The sequence below is a fragment of the Canis aureus genome, chromosome 23 (genome assembly GCF_053574225.1).
Source record: "Canis aureus isolate CA01 chromosome 23, VMU_Caureus_v.1.0, whole genome shotgun sequence".
NCBI lineage: Eukaryota > Metazoa > Chordata > Mammalia > Carnivora > Canidae > Canis > Canis aureus.
This window is the reverse complement of record NC_135633.1, coordinates 23,712,784-23,733,275: the sequence shown is the minus strand read 5'-3', so window position 1 is coordinate 23,733,275 and position 20,492 is coordinate 23,712,784. Positions and strand designations below refer to the sequence as shown.

Genomic DNA, 20,492 nt, shown 5'->3' with positions numbered 1-20,492 from the left:
TGAATATTTATAAATGATATAAAGCCCACAGAAGAAAATTTATAGTTCTGAATACTAAATATATTTATTTAAAAATTGTATCACTAAATAATAATCTTAAAAAAATAAGGTTCTGAGGGTTTCACTGATGAATTCTACCAAACATTAAGGAAAGAAATGATGTCAATTCTCTAAAATCACTTCCAGATCACAGAAGCACAAAAAATACTCAGTAATTTTATGAAGCTGGACACACCTGAACACCAGAGTCAGTTAAGATGTCCAAAAAACAAAACAAAACAAAACAAAAAACCCCCAAACATATATATATAGGCCATGTCTCAAAATTACATCTCATGAACAGATGCAAAAATCCTCAATGAAATATTAGTAAATTAAAACTAACAATTTACAGAATAACTATACAACATTGACTAAATGGTATTTATTCTTGGTATATAAGACTGACTCCATGTTTAAAAAACAAACAATGTAACCTAGAACATCAACCTAAAGAAGAAAAATCATATTAATCATATCAATAGTTGAAGAAAAATATTTTTTAAAAAAAAATGACAAAAAAACATTTATAACAACACACGGTAACAAGGAATAAAGAACTTCCTCAATTTGATTTAAAAAATAAAACATGTAACTTTAAAAAATAATACCCAATTAAAAATTGAGCTAAAAATTTGTCCAGACACCTCCTAAAGACAATATACAGACTGAAAAGAAAGACATGAAAAAATGCTCAGTATATTTTTCCATCAAGGAATTACAAATTAAAAAATGAAATATGATTCCACTTCACACGTCTAAAAATGGTTAAAGTTAAAAATAAATAAATAAAGCAATACCATAGGTAGGTGAGCAAGCAAAGAAAATAATAGAAATTTTCATTCATTTTTGGTGGAAATGCAAAATGGCAGTCATTTTAGAAAAAAATTTGGAAGTTTCTTACAAAGCTAAATACAGTCTTACCATATGATCCAATAGTTACATTCTAAAGAATTTACCCAGTGGGTTTCTAAACTATGTCCATGCATAAACCTGCACATGGATACTTACAGCAACTTTATTCATAAAGAACTGGAAGCAACCAAAATGACCTCAATAGGTAAATGAATATCCAAACTATGGTATATACAGTATAACTAAAACAATGGATATATCCAGCATTAATAAGAAATAAGATGCTGAGCCATGAAAAGACACAGATAAATCTTAAATGCATATTCTGAAGTCAATGAAACCAATCTGACAGGGCTTCACACTATGAAGAATCACATTGTGATTCTAGTGAAATTACATTCGAGGAAAAGCAAAATTATACAGACTGCAAAAATATCCAGGGTTGCCAGGAGAAGAAGGACCAGGGAGATGTTGAATATGTGAAGCACATGGAAATTTTTAGGTTGGTGAAACTATTCTATATGATACTGTAATTGTGGATGTTTGATAATACATTTGGCAAAACCCTTAGAATTATAATCCCAAAAGATGATCTTAATGTCTGCAAATTTTAAAAAATCATCGAGAAGTTCAGGGAATTCCATGATGAAATGCTCAGTATGAGAAATACTATGCATTCAAAATGTAGGGAAAAAAAAAAACCTCACTAAAGTGGATGAAGAAAATGTGTTAACCTAAGTAACTCTGGAAATGAGTGGAGTAGGCAAAAAGAACTACACATAAAGCACTGTACTCTACTGGATAATTTTTTTTCCCAAGGAGTTATAGGTTAACAATTCTACTGCATCTACATACGCATATTGAATAATTTTTTAAATGTATGGCATGTAGTGAGGACTATGTTTCTCATTTTTGTAGTTTATGAGTTTATAGAGAAACATGAAAGGATATTAGAATAATTCATGTAACAGATTAGAGACATCACTATGTTTAGTTCTAGATAGATGACAGATGATAGAAAGATGATAGATAAATAGATGTTATGTGTTCACAGATACGTGTATATGCAAACAGGTTGGCATACACATATGTATTTCACTGCCAGCTGAGATGGTCTAAACCAATGACATCCCAGGAGCAAATACATCCAACACCCCAAACTTTGTTTCTAATACTATTATCCAATTAAAAGTATCAGTAATCCTTGGAGAAATACCACATTCTAAGATTTTCTAAGATTGGACAGGTGATGTATGGATATGACTGTAGCATCCTATGGTCTCGGTAAATAAGGAAGTGACCCTCCCCTACCAAAAAAGAACACACATTTATGGGTATAAATCAAAGGGACACAGGAGCTAACTGAAAGAGCTCCCAATAGCCAAAGCTGATCAATGTGACAAAATAAAGTAGAACTGGATTACGACATAAAGTACAAAATAAATATTTGAGGCCATACTGATAAAAATAAATGAGCGAATATATAAACAAAAGGTGGAATAGATTATCTCTCATGCAAAAAAAAAAAAAAATCCAAGCAATATATGAGGATGCCTCATGTTCAAGAGGTGGAGCATAACTATTCCCTGTTTAATTTGTGGCATACACTTTGTAACTTACTTCTAAAGAGAAAACTTGGAAATGGAAGAGAAAGAGAATCTGACAAACATGACCTCAGCAAGGTGATGAAGCTCAATATCAACAGTGATAAACCGTGTTGATAGTATGTATCCTTGACGTGGTTTAACATAAATAGTATTTTACTTCATTGATCTTCCCCAGTCACATAACTCTGGTCTAATCATGGGGGAAATAATCAGCCTAATTTCAATTTAGGGATATTTTACAAAAACCTGACGAGTACTTCTTTATAAAAAAGAAAAGAGGGGTGCCTAGGTGGCTCAGTGGTTGAGCATTTGCCTTTGGCTCAGGTCTTGATCCCAGGGTCTTGGGACTGGGTCCTCTCCTGATCCCAGGGAGTCTCGCATCAGGCTCCTTGCAGGGAGTCTGCTCTCTGCCTATGTCTCTGCCTCTTTCTGTCTTTCATAAATAAATAAAATCTTAAAAAGAAGAAAGGAATTTATGTACTTGAGCACGAGTGTGCACATGCATATGCGCATGGGTCCCAGTGATAGGAAGGGCAGTGGGAAAGAATCTTCAAGCAGGGGTCCAGGCTAAGCTGGGAAGCCCACCACCTTCGGGATCATGAACCCGAATGGAAACCAAAAGTCAGAGGCTCAATTGCTGAGCCACCCAGGCACCTCCAAAACCTTACTAGTACTTATAAAAATTGTGAAGCCGTCAAAACTAAGAAAAGCTGGAGTAACTGTCACAGTCAAGAGAAACTAAGAGACCTACTAGATAAAACTAGTAAATGTAATTTGGTGTCCTGGGTGGGATCCCATTAGAGAAGAACATAAAGTATGACTATAGAAATCTGAATATGAATGTAATAAAATATGAACTGTAGTTAATATTGTTTTATCAATTATAATAAATGTTACTAGTAGGGGAAATTATGTATGTGTTTATATGAAAGCTCTTTGTCCTATATTTTCATTTTTCTGTAATCTACAAGTGTTATAAATACACTTTTTAAAAAGCAGATAGAAAATCAGTTATCCAGAAATTATCTTATATACCTAGGAGACAGAAACAGGGTATGTTCTACGAAGTATCCACAATTTTAATATACTGGTGAAAGTATCAAAGAAAATAACTGACAAAAGAATAAACAAAAAAAGTGAATACACTGAATAGAGAATTCTAGAAACTCAGAGATTTAATTGTCACATGACAGTGCTGACATTGCAGATCCCAGTATCACTTTCCAAAATTCAGGAATTACATAACTTTCCTGACAAGCCTCTGCGCCTCCAACCAAAAACCTGAGCTTTTGAGGTAGGTTAAATTTAGGGGCTTGAAAGGGAAAAGATTGTTAGGAAGCCCAATTGACCAGTTTGGATGTACAACTAAACCAAGAAATACTACAGAGATTTTACTCAGTAATAATGCTGTTGTTCTAAAGCTATTTGTTTTACTCATATGTTTTGTTCTTTATTGGAAATAAATCTTGGAAGGAAGATGATATCATATTTATTAACTTCCCTAAAACCCCAAAAGTGACTCTAGGACACATCTCTATGGCAACTCCATCAGTATGAATTTCCACAAAATATCCTAACCTGGGAATACTGAGTATTAGTTAAGTAGTTTAGATTATTATCAACAAACCATTACAAATTATGTACTATATATCAGGAAATGCTTTAAGTGTTATACAAGTATTAACTTTTTAAATTCTTCACAATAATGTTTTGTATTAGGTATTATCCTGGTCATTATAGAGATGGAAATGGAGACAAAGAGTTTAAATTTCTTTCCCAAACTCATATGTCCATTAAGTAGGGAAGATGGGATTCTAACTCACATAGTCTGCCTCAAAGTCCATCCATTGAACCAATTTTCAATATCTCACACTTCTTCCCCTAGATCTCCTTTTACGAGTATATTAACTCTGTCATATTTTACTATTAATAAGAACCAAGAAGCAGAGATTTGTGCTCAAAACAACTGGTCTTTGATTTATTATATTTTCTCTCCCATCAAAGTTCTAATGAATACTCCATAGAATGACGGATACTAGCTGGACTTCAATTTTTTCATGATAGTATTTAAGGTTGAATTGTGTTTAGGATGGGAATGAAAGTGAGGAGGTAGGTAAGTTTTGGAGAAATTGATGAGATAACAGTAATGTAAACAATATGGTAATGAAAAAAAGAGCCAGAATGACTTGCCAATCCCTTACATAAAATCACCCCAGATTTTTTGTGACCTGGACTTGTACATGGAGCCCATGAGAGGAATCTAGAACTAGAGGAATCTTGAGGAGAAAGAATGGGATGTAAGCCCTCCTTATAGCCTCCCATGCCTAGAGATAAGCCAATTTATCACAAGTTATCCCAAGCTTGGGAAATAGCATCCAGAATCAGGACTTTTTTTTCTTTTCTTTCTTTCTTTTCTTTCTTTCTTTTCTTTCTTTCTTTCTTTCTTTCTTTCTTTCTTTCTTTCTTTCTTTCTTCTTTCTTTCTTTCTTTCTTTCTTTCTTTCTTTCTTCTTTCTTTCTCTTTCTTTCTTTCTTTCTTTTTCTTTCTCTTTCTTTCTTTCTCTTTCTTTCTTTCTTTCTTTCTTTCTTTCTTTCTTTCTTTCTTTCTTTCTTCTTTCCTCTTTATCTCTTTTTTCTCTTTCTTTCTTCTTTCTTTCTTTCTTTCTTTCTTTCTTTCTTTCTTTCTTTCTTTCTTTCTTCTTTCTCTTTTTTCCTTCCTTCCTTCCTTCCTTCCTTCCTTCCTTCCTTCCTTCCTTCCTTCTTCCTTCCTTCCTTCCTTCCTTCCTTCCTTCCTTCCTTCCTTCCTTCCTTCCTTTCCTTCCTTCCTTTCTTTCATTACCAATGATGCTTTGCTTCATATTTATGAAGCATGTAGCTCAGTGCCTCTGGACAACTCTGTTTTCTTCAGAGACACTCCATTTTAAGGTCAGTGTTTATAGTATAAGTCTTCCATTTCAGTCAGAGCAGATGGAAATGGAAACATTCTGGGGCAGGTGGGTGAACTAGCTCATCAAGAAAGTTAGAAGCTATGCTGATGAATTTGGCCTTGGGTTCAAGAAGGATCCACCAAGACAGGAACATTTTTTGTTTTCAAACAAAGAAGCAAAAAGAAGCTATTTTATTGTGGTCATTTCATTGAGATGTAGATTGAAGAGATAAAACAGATTTCGGAAATGGAGAAAAAAAGGAAAGCTCACTGAATATAAAACGTATCAATGAGCCCAGAGTGTAACAAGATAATAATTTATGCAAACTCAGGTTTGTACTATGATGAAGACTTTATAAATCTCATTCTTAAATATTTGGATAAATGGTATGTGCATGTGTGTGAATGCTTATGCAAATACCTTTTTGACTTGCTTTCTGTGTTCTTTCTTAAGTCTTTGTCATTCAATTTACTTTTTCCTTTGCTTCCTATGGTTGTACCTTTACCTTCAATCTTGTCTTGCCTTCTCTTAGCTGTCACCATTTTATATCTATCTTGCTGAACTTTACCCAACTTTGTATACCCCTCTGTTCTCCATTCAGTTCTCAAGATAAATATTTCACAATTCATGCCTTCATATAACTGGCAGAAAAAAATACCAGATCTAGAATCCTTATATTTTCAAAGCTATTACAAAAAAACAAAACAAAACAAAAAAAAAACAAAAACAAACAAAAACAAAAACAAAAACAAAAAAACAGTTTTTTTAAAGGCTTGACTCATCATTTACAAAACCAATTCCAAAATTTTCCAAACATATCTAAATCCATATATACCAGGATCATTAAGCAATAGTCTGTCTAAATTTCATTTCTATAAGCTGCTTTAAAATTTTTCCTTATTGAAAGGTAACAATATGACAATATACACCAAGTACAAAGACTCAAATAATCTAGCAATTATATTATTAAAATTTCCTAATTTATGTTGTCTTCCTAATATGTTATCATATTTGTTTATAATTCATGAATTAAATTTGCAAGATATGTATCATTTCATTACCATATGTGGAGACTATATTTTTTAAAGAAATAGGGCTACAGAATATTGATAGCTTGAAAGAAACAGAGCTATGATTTAAACAAAATTTTTTAGCTCCAAATCCTGAACTTTTTCCATTATTACATATCATAATCATAAAGTCAGTTTTGGTTACGTGGGCCCAAACTGCAATCCCATAAAGCCCTTTCTATATTTCTGACTCCAAATTATTGCCCTTGAGTATGTATCATTGCTACCAATCACTGTCTTTTCTATGTAAATTTATTATTTTTTCTCCTTGTCACCAAAACGGTCATAATCCAGTTAACTGAAAAAGATCTGACCACCTAACTTACTATTCTTCCTATGAATAGGATCAACAAAATAAAATATTCCTTTCCATGGTAACCATAGTTTTGCATAATAATTGCGAAATTTGGGATCCCTGGGTGGCGCAGTGGTTTGGCGCCTGCCTTTGGCCCAGGGCGCGATCCTGGAGACCCGGGATGGAATCCCACGTCGGGCTCCCGGTGCATGGAGCCTGCTTCTCCCTCTGCCTATGTCTCTGCCTCTCTCTCTCTCTCTGTGACTATCATAAAATTAAAAAAAAAAAAATTGCGAAATTCATGGAAGTCTTCTGAATGAGAGTTGATGAATAAGTAGGGTTCTAAGAATCTCTGAACCTCTAGAAACTCCAAAAGACAGAAAATGTCTTGTCTGCGTCAATTCTATTTATCTTTTTCTTCTCTATTCGCCTCTAAAAGGAGAACATCAACACAGTAAAACCCCGAGAAAATCTTTAGTAGCTACCTAATGTTGTTATTGTTATTATTATTATTATTATTATTATTATATTTACCACATACTAGTCATTCTTCTTTGACATAATTCTTTTGAGAGCTCCTAATATATACTTTTCAAAAAGTGCTTGAAAGTTACAACTTCAGTAAAGCAAAGTTCTCTCACAATTAACTCTAGTTGAGGAAGGGATAGAGCACTACAAAACCTGAGAATATCATAGTACACAATGGAATCAGTGCCCATCTTTTGTTTTGAGGATTTAAAGGAGAGAAAAAGACATGTAAAATCAGGGCTACAAGATATTGTAATTCACACTGTTTTATTAAATTCACCCTTATATTTTTAAAACACATTCTAATTCATATATAATTGCTTATCTATATTATCTTATCCTTCAGCAGTTTCCAAATGTCGAATAAGTTAAATCAGATTAACTTGAGGAGATTTATAGAAATCATAAGGTACTGTCCCATACCTAATATCTCAGAATTTTCAGGGTCAGAACTTAGAATCTGTTTTTGTGTCTAATAATCCACAGGCTATTATGAAAAGTCAGGATTAGAAATCACTGCTGTGCAAACCCTCTCTCAGTGTGTATTTATAGGAACTCATGCAGAGCTTTGATTACTTCTTGCTTGCATTAACTTGGGATAACCTTGAAGAGCAAGTCAATTGTCACACATATAACCACCTGGCAAAAATGAAGCCAAACATGAGGTGCTCGTAAATCTTTGAAGTCACTTCTTTCAATTTCTTAGGATACGGTAAGGTAAATATTTGCTAGAAAATATGAGAAAAATGATAATGTTAAACAGTAATGAAATATAACAGGTATTTTTGAAAGGTGGTTGGAATCTGACACAGAGAAATGAAGTAGAGTGTGGGCATAAAGAAGGAGGAAAAAATAATGAAGGAAATAGTGAAAAGTGACCATGTTGTCATGTAATCCAGAAAATTCTGTTAGTGTGCCCATCTCAGCTATGCACCTTTAATATCTAGACTTTCCCTCTCCTGTATGAAAAATTCTATTATATCAACTCTCTCTAATTTAAATTTATAAACACTACTCCGATGACATTATTATTTCTTAAATAGCCCTTGGACTAAGTTTGTTAAGTACTTAGGAAGCAGCATGACATATTGTCACTAGTATGGTCTTTGAATCCCAAACCCTAATTCTGATGTTTTTGGGGTGGGTTACTAAGTGGTTTTGTGATTCATCAGAGCCCTTCTCTCCTCTTCATTATAAGTGTGTCAATAATTACTACCTTTCTGGATTCTGGATTTTTTTTTTTTTAATTCATGAGAGACAGAGAGAGGCAGAGAGACAGAGGGAGAAGCAGGCTCCTCCCAGGAAGTCTGATATGGGACTTGATCCCCAGACCTGGGATCACACCCTGAACCAAAGGCAGATGTTCAACTGCTGAGCCACCCAGGCATCCCCCTTTCTGGATTCTTAAATAATGTATACAAGTTGACACAAAGCTGTGTTTATTAACACAGACTGGTGAAGATCTAGAAAGGTGAATACATTAAAAACTTCATTAGACACTGTGTTGAAAACAAGGTTTAGCTCCAGCAACCAGAGCACTTGGAAAGGAAGTGGTTGCAGAAGTCAGGGTTAAATTTGGGGCAGTTGGTTTCACAACTGAATGAAGAGATAGCAGCAAAAGAAAGAAAAGTGCAGAGAGATGGGAAAGGATCTGATCTGGAGGGTTGAAGAAGTGAAACTGTCAGGAAATACATAATTGTGAAGAAAAAGAATGAACCACGGGCTACAGAATTTGATATGACCAGGAACAGAGGTGATAATAAAGATCTGTAAGAGGGAGGGGAAAATGTGAGGTGTGATCTGGCTGTACGACTTAGAGTTCAATAATTGAAAGATAGGGTATCTATATATGCAAACAGACTGAGGATGTAACTGTAGGAAAAATAGCAAAAGATGTGTGGCCATGAACAGCTATTGAAGCCAGTCAGAAATTCAAGTCACACCTTTTTATGATGTGAAATAGAAACAATGCTAATGACACATAGATACTAAATTTATTTTATTTTTTTTTTATTTTTTATTTATTTATGATAGTCACAGAGAGAGAGAGAGAGAGGCAGAGACACAGGTAGAGGGAGAAGCAGGCTCCATGCACCGGGAGCCCGACGTGGGATTCGATCCCGGGTCTCCAGGATCGCGCCCCGTGCCAAAGGCAGGCGCCAAACCGCTGCGCCACCCAGGGATCCCTAAATTTATTTTAATGCAGATTGGCACTATTTTGTTATTATTGTTTTGAATGTTTCTACACAGGTATTAAAAATATCTCCTACCACAGCTTCATAAGGAAAAGTTCACACTACATAAAATATTCAAATTTAATTTATTTACATGGTAATGCAAAGTCAACCTTTGATTGTTACTGCTGCTTTGACCCAAATTGCTCTTATGGTTTCATCGTTATCTCTTCTGCTATTTTCAACAATCAACTATAAAATCTAATGGTGAAGTCATCTCAATTGTATGTATTATAAACACCATGAGTTGGATTCCTGCATTTAATACAGTCTTCCTTAATTGTAATGTTTCTGAAGAAAGAAGTATAAGAATTGACCTAGCTGCTTTTTCCATTAGGTTTCACACATTTAAAGGTTTTTGTGTAAATTTTACTTCCACAGGCTATAACAATTGACTATGAGATGGTGTTGCTTGGGATAAAAAAGGAAAATGTACTCATTAAAATCCCAGAGAAACCGGGATCCCTGGGTGGCGCAGTGGTTTGGCGCCTGCCTTTGACCCAGGGCGCGATCCTGGAGTCCCGGGATCGAATCCCACATTGGGCTCTCGATGCATGGAGCCTGCTTCTCCCTCTGCCTGTGTCTCTGCCTCTCTCTCTCTCTCTCTCTCTCTCTCTGTGACTATCATAAATAAATAAAAATAAAAAAAAAAAATCCCAGAGAAACCATACCTTTTATTATTATTTTAATTCCTAAGCTAGAACGGCTTTAAAGAAGAGTAACGATGTATAATCTGTACACCAAATATCTAGCCATTTGCATGATATTCTATTGGTCCTTGATGAAAGTTTAATTATGTTATAGAAATGAATGAAAACAAATCTAATAAATCTGAAAACTTGGTTGAAATAAAATAATAATAGCATGTACTTCAGTTTTCAAAAAAAATCACACAGTTATGTCATGATGGTCAGGGATATTAGAAAACCTCAAACATATTTTTGTATCATTGTGTAGGAAATCAATAACATTGGGAGACATCTAGTCTATGCAGCTGTACAAGTTCTACAGAAGCATGGTGCCTTCTAATGACACACAATTCCATCCCAATTTCTTTCTCTTGCTGGGAATTCCAGGGCTGGAAGACATGCATATGTGGATTGGTTTTCCATTTTGTGTTATATAACAGACAGCCTTATTGGGAAATCTTACAATTCTTTTTGTGATTCAGACTGATCATAGTCTCCATCATCCTATGTTCTACTTTTTGGCCATTCTCTCCTCTGTTTACATGGGCCTATCCACATCCACCATCCCCAAGATGGTTGGCATTTTCTGGTTCAACTTGAGAGAAATCACTTTTGAGGGCTGCCTCATTCAGATGTTCTTCATCCACTTATGTACTGGTATGGAGTCAGCTGTGCTCGTGGCCATCGCTTATGATCACTACGTGGCTATCTTTAACCCTCTTCGGTACACACTGGTGTTGACAAACAATGTGGTATCCATTATAGCATTGATCATCCTTCTGAGATCCCTAGCTATCCCTAGCAATACCCTTTGTTCTGCTCATCTTAAGATTACCTTTCTGTGGACACCAAATCATCTCCCACACTTACTGTGAGCACATGGGCATTGCCCGCCTGTCCTGTGCCAGCATAAAGGTAAACATCATCTATGGCTTATGTGCTATCTCTATTTTGGTGTTTGACATCATAGCCATTATCATCTCCTATGTCTATACCCTCCATGCTGTCTTTTGTCTCCCTTCCAGGGATGTCCAAATGAAGGCACTCAGCACTTGTAGCTCCCATGTGTATGTAATGTTGGCTTTCTACACTCCAGCATTTTTCTCCTTCATGACCCACTGATTTGGCCAAAATGTTCCTCAATACATCCACATTCTTCTTGCCAACTTTTATGTCATCATCCCACCTGCTCTCAACCCTGTAATTTATGAGGTCAGAACTAGGCAGATAAGAGAAAAAGTAACTAGAATTTTAACATATAAACTATGAAGTTTGGACTTCAGAAATTAAGAGGCTTGAGTATGAGAAAATGGAACTTATTCTCTACTCCCAAAATTGCCACAGTACAATGTTTGGGGAAGATGGTATCCTATGTGCAGATGTATAAAGTCTTTCATTCATCTTAGAAAGTGTCAGCCAAAAGAAACAATAATAAATACTTAATATAAGCATAGTTTCAACCACGTATCACAAATGCCAGAAATTGTGATAAATAAAATAGCATTTACATGAAAAAATTCCATGAAGTTGATAAAAATTTAAAAATAATAACAAAAATAGACATATATTATGAGCCAGCCACTGCTTTCAAGACTTTGTGTTAATTCTTTAAATTCTTACAACTACAATAAGTAATTTCTATTTTTTTCCCTTCCTATAGTTGAGGGAACTGAAGCAATAATAATATTACATATTAACATTATTTTAGAGTAAATACTATTTTCAAAGTTGAAATAGAAACTCATTTCTCAGATGAGTAAACTACACACACAACATGAGCATATAAAAAAGACTATGGACAAAAACAAGTAAGTAAATTTTACATTTAAGTAGAGATAAGATACTATTAGTAAGAAAAATGAACTCTTTATATAAGGTATTGATGGGAAGATGCACTCCACAATCTCTTATGACTTAGGAATCATTGAACTCTATGAAGCAAGAGGTAATATGGCTACTAATAATGGCATCTAATATTTCTTGACCCTTTATAATGTTCTAGGAACTACATTTGGTTCTTGGGTAGTTCACATTTTATAATGAGTTAAGTGGAGATCCAGAAGTTAAGTAATTTTTACAACTATTATGTAACAGGATTTTAAATGAGTTATTTAGTTTCAGCACACTTCCCTTACCTGCTTTGCTATAATTTAATATAGAAACAGACTGTGAAATAGGTGCTCAAAGGTTAAGAAAACATGTAGGTGTCAACATATTATTATGTAGCTTAAAATGGAATTATATAACACAGTGAGCATGAATATTCAGAAATGAGAATGAAAGATGACATATATAGTGTATATATATATACTTTGAATATGAATATACTATCATTAAAATAGAGAAAATTAATAGATATAAAAGATGGACATGAAAATGAACGACATAAAAATTAGCATGCCTAAGAGACAAATACAAAAAGAATTCTCAGTTCCCTGGAAGCAGGTATGAACCCAGATGCTTCAGAAAGCTTGACTCAAGCTCCCCAGATACTCAGTCCCTGAAGGGATTTACCAATGATGTCCTTCCCACGGGAGCTACATCCTCTGCATAAAGTCTTCTTGAGGAATTCTGGGCAGAAAGGCCAGACTGACACTGCAGAAGAAGGCATAACATTTTCCCTGAGAACGTCGCCCAAGTTATATTTTCATACTTATGGGAGGTCTCCCATGAAAAAGTTGAGATGGGCGGGGCAGCTCAGCATAGTGAACACTGAGGAGAGTTTTGGAAAGTTGCATCAAGTAGTGCCACTTACAGATATATCACAGATGGAAGTCCTTTTTTTTTCAGCTACCCCACAGAGAAGGAGCACACAGGAAGGAGCACTTCCCTACAGATGTTAGCCTGGGTGAGTGATCAGAGGCCAGAACCATGGAAACAAAAGTGGTAGTGAGGATGATGACCTTTGCGCTCTGAGCTGCAAAATTCATTCTACCTGTGAGTTAACCAGTGTTTAGATTTTGTAAAGATGAGAGTGTTTTTCAGTTTGAGTGATAAAAAACGAAGAATTTGAGATAGAGTCCTGTTTTGTTCCAGTTGAATCAAATCCAACCTATGTATTCTGTGTTTCAGAATGAAATTAAAGTAATTTGCATATTTATCTCAGGAAGAAAGTTTAATGGAATTCGATAGAGGAGTCTTAAAAGTCTTACCATTTGTCCCCTAACTAAATGAGCAATGCTTGCCTGGAATATTATGAAGATGCTTTAAAACATATCTCCTAATCTAATTAGATTAAGTTTTTAATTTTTGATTTAGCTTGAATGGTGAGGACTCAGTTCTCACGGTCCTTTCTATGGACTATGTTTAAAGTATTAGTAAGCTAATAGTGTTTTTTTTTTCACTTTGTGTTGTTTTTAGAAAATCAAATATTAACATCAGGAATCACATCTATGGATAACAATGACAAATTATTCTACCTAATGGTGCTAAGGTCATAGCATCAAGACATTTTGTTAGGCACCATATATACAGCCTCTTATTGTATTAGCACTAGATCTATTTGAAGTTTATACAATGATTATCTCAACCTCTACAGATAAGTAAAATAAAGCTCAAGGAATGACTTTCTAAAGGTTATTAGTATGTGAGAGAGTGAAGGAAGACATAAAGCTATGTTTACCTGGGTTAAAAGAGAGCGTCACTGAACACCAACCTAACTGATTCTTAATCAGTCACAATAGAAAGATGGGTTCTGATAGGGACAGAAAGATGAATTTGACACTGAGCGTACATCAGTTGGCAAAAACAGTCTAGTAAGAGGCTCTATCTGCTGGTCAGGGTCTGAAACAATGTAAATCATGAGACTTTCAAATAAATCCACACCTTTACAACTTTTGAGAAAGGGTAGGCATGGGACACACTGGTTCATCTGTCAGGCAAATGTCTATAAATAGACAGTGAATGCCGGAAGTACTCTGTGGAGAAATTTTGGCATTAAGCCTACCTAGTCTCAATAATCTAATGATGTATTGTTGGTGTCAAATATTTTTAACCCTGAATTATACTGAAATGAATGTAATGAAAATATTGAAATAAGTTACTAATCCCTAATGGTGGCAAAATCATAGATACTAAGGAGAAGACTGACTTTGTTAACAGAGAATCTTTCACCATGAACCTCACATTTATGATTCTCTTTAATTAAACTTCAAACCATTGAAATTTCCTTTTACATGCCTGTAATGCCTGTGTTTCAACTGGGATGTACTTATCAGATGGTATCATCAACACAACAGCAAATGAAGATGAAATGGTCCTAGAGAATGTCAAGTCATTCTTGACAAAGAATGACTTTGTCAAGTCATTCTTGACGAAACTTCTATGTTTTAATTACAACAATTTTTCCTAGGTAAAAATAGCTCCCTGAAATTCACTAACTTTTCCTTTGTGTACTCCCCCAAAACTCAACATATTTCCATTGCTTTAGTTGCTAAGAACCACTGAAATCCTCAGACTTTTCTTTCCTTCTAATCTCACCTCTACCTGGCCCTGGGATCACTCTAGACCCCCACCAATTCTAGATCATATAATTTGTGGTCTAAACTGTCAACCTCTTTCTTCTTATACTTGAAGAACACATATATTGTTTTTATTTTAGGATCTGACTGCTAAACACTACAGGAAATGAGACAGGAAGAAAAAAAAACATGAATATTTAATAATTATAAAATTATTTCTATAATTCTGAATAGAAGTTTTTTATTTTTAATTTATAATTAATCCCTACTTCTATATTTACCTTAGCAGTGGTATTAAATTTGCCCAGGGTAAATTTAACAATAGGGAGACAGACACATAATTCAATTTCTAATCATACAACAAATGTTTGTGAGTTATGTAAGACAAACACCTTGGACTCTTTTCACTTTAGCTTTGTTTGCCTATAAATCTGATATGATAACAGCTACTTCAGAGAGACATTTTGAAATTTGAGTGAGAATATTTATAAAGCATTGAGTATTGGTGTTTGGTAAATATTTTTTTCTTTGCTTGACCTTTTGGTAGCATAAAGTCAGTCAAATAAAGGAGAATAATATCTATGTATGTATCTAAATTATCTATGTATGTACCTGAACTAGAGAAAAAATATATTTCAAAGACCATCTCAATTGGTACATTCTCAGTTGATTATGCCTCTGGATTCCTAAAATAAATTATGAATTTTAATAATGGAGTAATTTGAAATTTGGTTGAAGATGTTGAGGATGTTTGGGAAATTTCAATAGAACATAAAAATACCCTACTAACTGCAAAACAAATGCTAAATTTAAGAAAGCTCAGAGAGAAGAGTAAAACACATCCTAGGATACACTGCTAGCATACTATGTGGTTGTGTACTTCCCCCTCAAATTTGTCATTATTCAGAGTGATTTTGGTTAGTGAACTTGTTGCACATAATCATAAAGAAAATACCACAGTTAGCATTTGACTTAAAAGCTGATGAGTGTGAATAAAACGGAAAATATCAGGAATAAAAGCTAAATGCCATTTGAAACAAAAATTATTACAGAATTTTTAAACTTAACATAGATTATTTATTATATGTTATGCTCCTTGAGTGGGATTTTGAAATATTTTAAATTTTGGGAATTTTTAGGGGGGTAAATAATTCTGTGTTTAAAATAAGCTCCCAAACTGAATATTTTATTAAAGCAAATGATACTGTACTTTATAAAACATTAAAGATGACACTTATTTCAACTACATTTATATATTATACCATTTCAATGGAGCATTTCAAACATTTACAGACTAAGCAGAGATGCATAATGTTCTCAGTATTCAGTGTCAACAACTGTAAACATTCTATTTTCTCCAGCCTTGGATTTGATTTTTTTTAAGTAAAATTTGCATTTTGTTTAAATATAAAAATATCTGTACAGTTTTGGAAAGTGTATGTATCTATAAATCCTATACCTCTATAAAGATATAAATTTTTCTATCATCTCAAAAAGTCCTTTTGTGTTCCTTCCCAGTCTGTCTGTGACCCCTTTCAAACTCTGGGCTACCACTAAATAGATATTTTCAGTATCCATTTTTTGTTAAATATTTAATTTTAAGTAGTTAAAAAAAAAAATAATTTTAAGTAGTTTCTACACCCAAGTTGGTGCTTGAACTCACAACCATGAGATCAGGAGTCACAAGCTCTACCGACTGAGACAGCCATGTGCTGCAGTTCCCATTTTCTTTGTATGGTCTAGATCTTCATATAAATGAAGTTATTTAATTAGTACTCTTTAGTAATTAGTAGCAGTTGATATTTCACTATAATGATATAGATTCATCTACATTAACACACATATAGTCAATTCATTTTTATTGCTGAGTAGAATTTCATTGTATAAGTATTTCAAAATTTATTTGTCTGTTCACTATTGATGCTACGAAGATTCTTGTACAAGTCTTTGTGTGGACACATACATTCACTCATCTTGAGAAGGCTCCTAGGAGTTCAGTTTTTGTTGGTTATTTGCTAGCTGTAAGCACTGTCATATGCTCTTAACACAAATCCTTTTACAGAAATAAGAGGTTGTGACTGATTTCTCCCTGGCTTTGACCTCTAAATTCATGTTCTTAAGAGTAAGTTTTAAAATTTAATAGCATTTAAGAGGCTATATTTTTATGGTATTGCTTTTTGTGTTCTAAGAAACCATCACTTTCCATTGGGTTGCAAAGATATTCTCCTTCCTTTGACTTCATACATGTTAGAATTTGAGTTGCTTTTTTTTAATTTCAACATCTATGTCTATTTTAGAAATGTAATTAATATTTGATTTTGTTGTGAAGCTAGAATCAAGATTCTTTTTTGTTTTCCATAAGTATATTTAGTTGCACCATTATTGTTGGTAGAAACAACTCTCCTATCTACACTGAATTACTACATTGCTCACTTTATAAAATTTACCTGATGATGGAAAATATGTCTATTCTGTTCTTTCTGTTATGCTGTATTTATCTATTTGTCCATCTTTGTGCAATTAGCACACTTCCTTGAACTTCTTAAAGTCTGAAGTCTATTATAAGTACCTCTGTCTTGTTATTATTTTTCCAAAGAATTTAGGATATTCTTATAATTATTTTAGAAAAAGCTTAAATTTCTTGGTATTAATTGAAGCTGTTTTAAAGTTATTGATCAACTTAGGAAGAACTGACATCTTACCATATTTCAGTTTTCCAGACCATGGACATGTTGTATGTTTTAAAATGTCTTTTAAAATTTTAAGTGCTTATTGTTAAGTACTCCATGCTTTTGATGACATTATAAATGGTATGTGAATTTTCACAAAATTTTAATTTAAAATTTTAATTTCTAATTGTATGGTGGAAGTATACAGAAAAGTATTGATTCTTGTATCTGATTAATTGGTAAGCTAAATAATTAGTTCTAAATTATTGATTTTTTAAAATTTTTATTTATTTATTTATGAGAGACACAGAGAGTCAGAGACACAGGCTGAGGAAGAAGCAGGCTCCTTGAGGGGAGCCTGATGTGGGACTCGATCCTGGGTCTCTGGGGCCACACCCTGAGCCAAAGGCAAGACACTCAACCGCTGAGCCACCCAGGCATCCCTAAATTTATTGATTTTTATGTAAGTGTTCATATCACTTATGAATAAGAAAGTTTACTTCCTTCATTCCAATTTTAATGTCTTCTTATTTACTTTTTCTTGATATATTGACTTTGTTGGAACCTCCAGTAAAATATTAAATATAATTGATGGTAGTAATATGCTTGCTTTTATTCTCAACCCCAGAAACAAACCTTTCTGTGTTTCACCACTCACTATATGGGTTTTTCATATTCCTTTCACTAAATTGAACACATTTTATTTTTCTCCTACTTTGCTAAAAGTTTCTTATTTTTAAAATATCACATCTAGATTCTGAATTTAATGAATATTTTTTACATGTACTACAATTATCTCTCTTTTTGTATTATGTGGTGAATTTTTGATAGTAAAGGTAGAAAACACTACTAATAAGTTCTTTACAGCCTAAATGCACAGTTTTGTGAAAATATAAATATAAATACAGTCTTATTAAGGCAAGTAAAGGGAAAGGTAACACCTAACAAAGAGGGCACTATGATAGACAAATAAGCCTTGTAAGTAGATATTTTCTTGATCATCATATCAAAAGTTCTTCTCATTCCAATTCCTCATTCTTTTTTTCCATAGCATTTTTGTAGAGTTTTCTCTTACATATCCACTCAACTAAGTCACCAAGTTGATTTGAAAATGTAATACAAATTTTGGTTACTGGAAGTGTTTTCAGTTGATAATAGTAAATACAGATGAGATTTTCACAAAAGAATGAGCTAAAGATGATCATGGATCACTACAACACACTACCACCAGAAAAGACTATTTTTAACTTTCACAGTCTCCATGGAATATTACATGGAATAGTCAATAATTTAAATTTAAAGGTCAATTATCCTTACATTCTTTCCCATTATATTTGTAAGTGTCTAGTTGGTGTACCATTATATATTTATAATCACCATATATATTCCCTTGTGTCTCCCCAGAAATACTGAAGAAGACCATAGAGTATTTTCCAAGAGTTCTCAGCAGGATGTCTTCTGTCAATGACAGTGCCTCATATCCCTCTGCCTTCCTTCTGTTGGGTATACCTGGTTTGGAAGCTTTCCATATCTGGATTGCTTTCCCTTTCTTTGTTGTTTATCTGATAGCACTTGTGGGGAATGTCACAATCCTGTTTGTGATTAAGACTGATCAGAGTCTTCATCAACCCATGTTCTATTTTCTGGCTCTCCTCTCCTTTATTGACCTAGGCCTCTCCACTTCTACCATTCCCAAGATGCTAGCTATATTCTGGCTCAACTTCAGGGAGATAAGATTTGAAGGCTGCCTCATTCAGATGTTCTTTATCCATACCTATACTGGTATGGAATCTGTCGTACTGCTGGCCATGGCAATTGACCGCTTTGTTGCTATCTGTTATCCACTGAGATACACCACTATTCTCACCAACAGAGTGGTAGCCATCATGGCCTCCTTTGTAGTGGGGAGGCCAGTCCTCCTTGTCATCCCCTTCTGCCCTCTTCTCAAACGATTGCCCTTTTGTGGACACTACATTATTCCTCACACTTACTGTGAACACATGGGAATCGCCCGTCTTGCCTGTGCTAATATAAGGGTCAACATCATCTATGGTTTATTTACCATTGCTGCCCTGATTTTTGACTTGATCCTTATTGCCCTTTCCTATGTTCAGATCCTACGAGCTGTTTTCTGTCTTCCTTCGAGGGATGCCAGACTCAAAGCACTTAGTACATGTGGTTCACATGTCTGTGTCATCCTAGCCTTCTACACACCAGCATTTTTCTCTTTTATGACACACCGATTTGGCAGAAATATTCCTCGCTACATTCACATCCTCTTGGCCAATCTGTACGTGGTTGTTCCCCCTTGTTTAAACCCAGTCATTTATGGGGTCAGGACAAAGCAAATTCGGGACCGAGTTGTGAAAATATTTGTAAAGAAAGAGTGACCCAAATGTATTCAAAAATCAATAAATTCTTTTAGGCTGACCTTCAACCTGTATATCTCTCAAGGTGCCCCAAACTGGAATCATGTAAGGGCCACTTTGGCATCACTTCAGTCTTTATTAGTGTCTCCTAAATTCACACTTCATCATGCCTTTATGTAATTTGCACTTTTTTCAATAGATTACATACTGCTTTTTCTCATTTAAGGTGAAAGAAGACTGTGGGGCTTCGTAAAGAATGTAACAAAATTCTCAAATGTGTGTAAATATGCCAGCAGTGAAATTTATGTACAGATTTGATTAAAAAAAAAGATTCTGGTGGCATAAAATCCTTCAGTTTTTCAAAATATTGATGCACCAATATTTTGGAATCTGTTCTTCAATTACCTATTTATCTGCCAATATTACTTTTATCTAGGTGATATTTCTTAATTTCACTCAGAGGGTTATGGCAGTCTGCATGCTATTTATCACTCAACTGAGTCTCTGAAAGAGTTAAACTCATTCTATGTTGCCAACTCTACAAAACCAGAGGAAAGCATTCATGAAAACAAAATTATTTATCAAATTCCTTCATAAACTCAGTTGCAAAAAGTATTAAGAATTATGTAAATTGAGTTTAATGATAAATAACATAATCCTATATTATGGCCAAGTAGCACTTACCTAATAAATGCAGGGGAAATTTTAATTTGAAAAATAAATTAATGCTTTTCAACATATTTTCAAACAA

General features: G+C 34.1%; 1 protein-coding gene and 1 pseudogene across 6 annotated transcripts; both read left to right on the top strand.

Annotated features, from left to right (window-relative positions):
• The first annotated feature begins 7,812 nt into the window (after positions 1-7,812).
• On the top strand, positions 7,813-20,217 carry LOC144295427 (olfactory receptor 52E4-like). Of its 6 annotated transcripts, none has more exons than XM_077867826.1 (4): positions 7,813-8,032; positions 13,034-13,091; positions 17,683-17,835; positions 18,777-20,217. In XM_077867826.1, exon 4 carries the CDS (start codon positions 18,824-18,826, stop codon positions 19,760-19,762), a length of 939 nt encoding a protein of 312 aa, XP_077723952.1. In that variant the 5' UTR covers positions 7,813-8,032; positions 13,034-13,091; positions 17,683-17,835; positions 18,777-18,823; the 3' UTR covers positions 19,763-20,217. The 6 variants fall into 6 exon arrangements, with proteins under 6 accessions (XP_077723952.1, XP_077723950.1, XP_077723949.1 ...); XM_077867824.1 differs by having other exon boundaries at positions 17,677-17,835; XM_077867823.1 differs by having other exon boundaries at positions 13,034-13,180.
• LOC144295426 (olfactory receptor 52E1-like) lies at positions 10,570-11,717 on the top strand (annotated as a pseudogene).
• Positions 20,218-20,492: the final 275 nt, after the last annotated feature.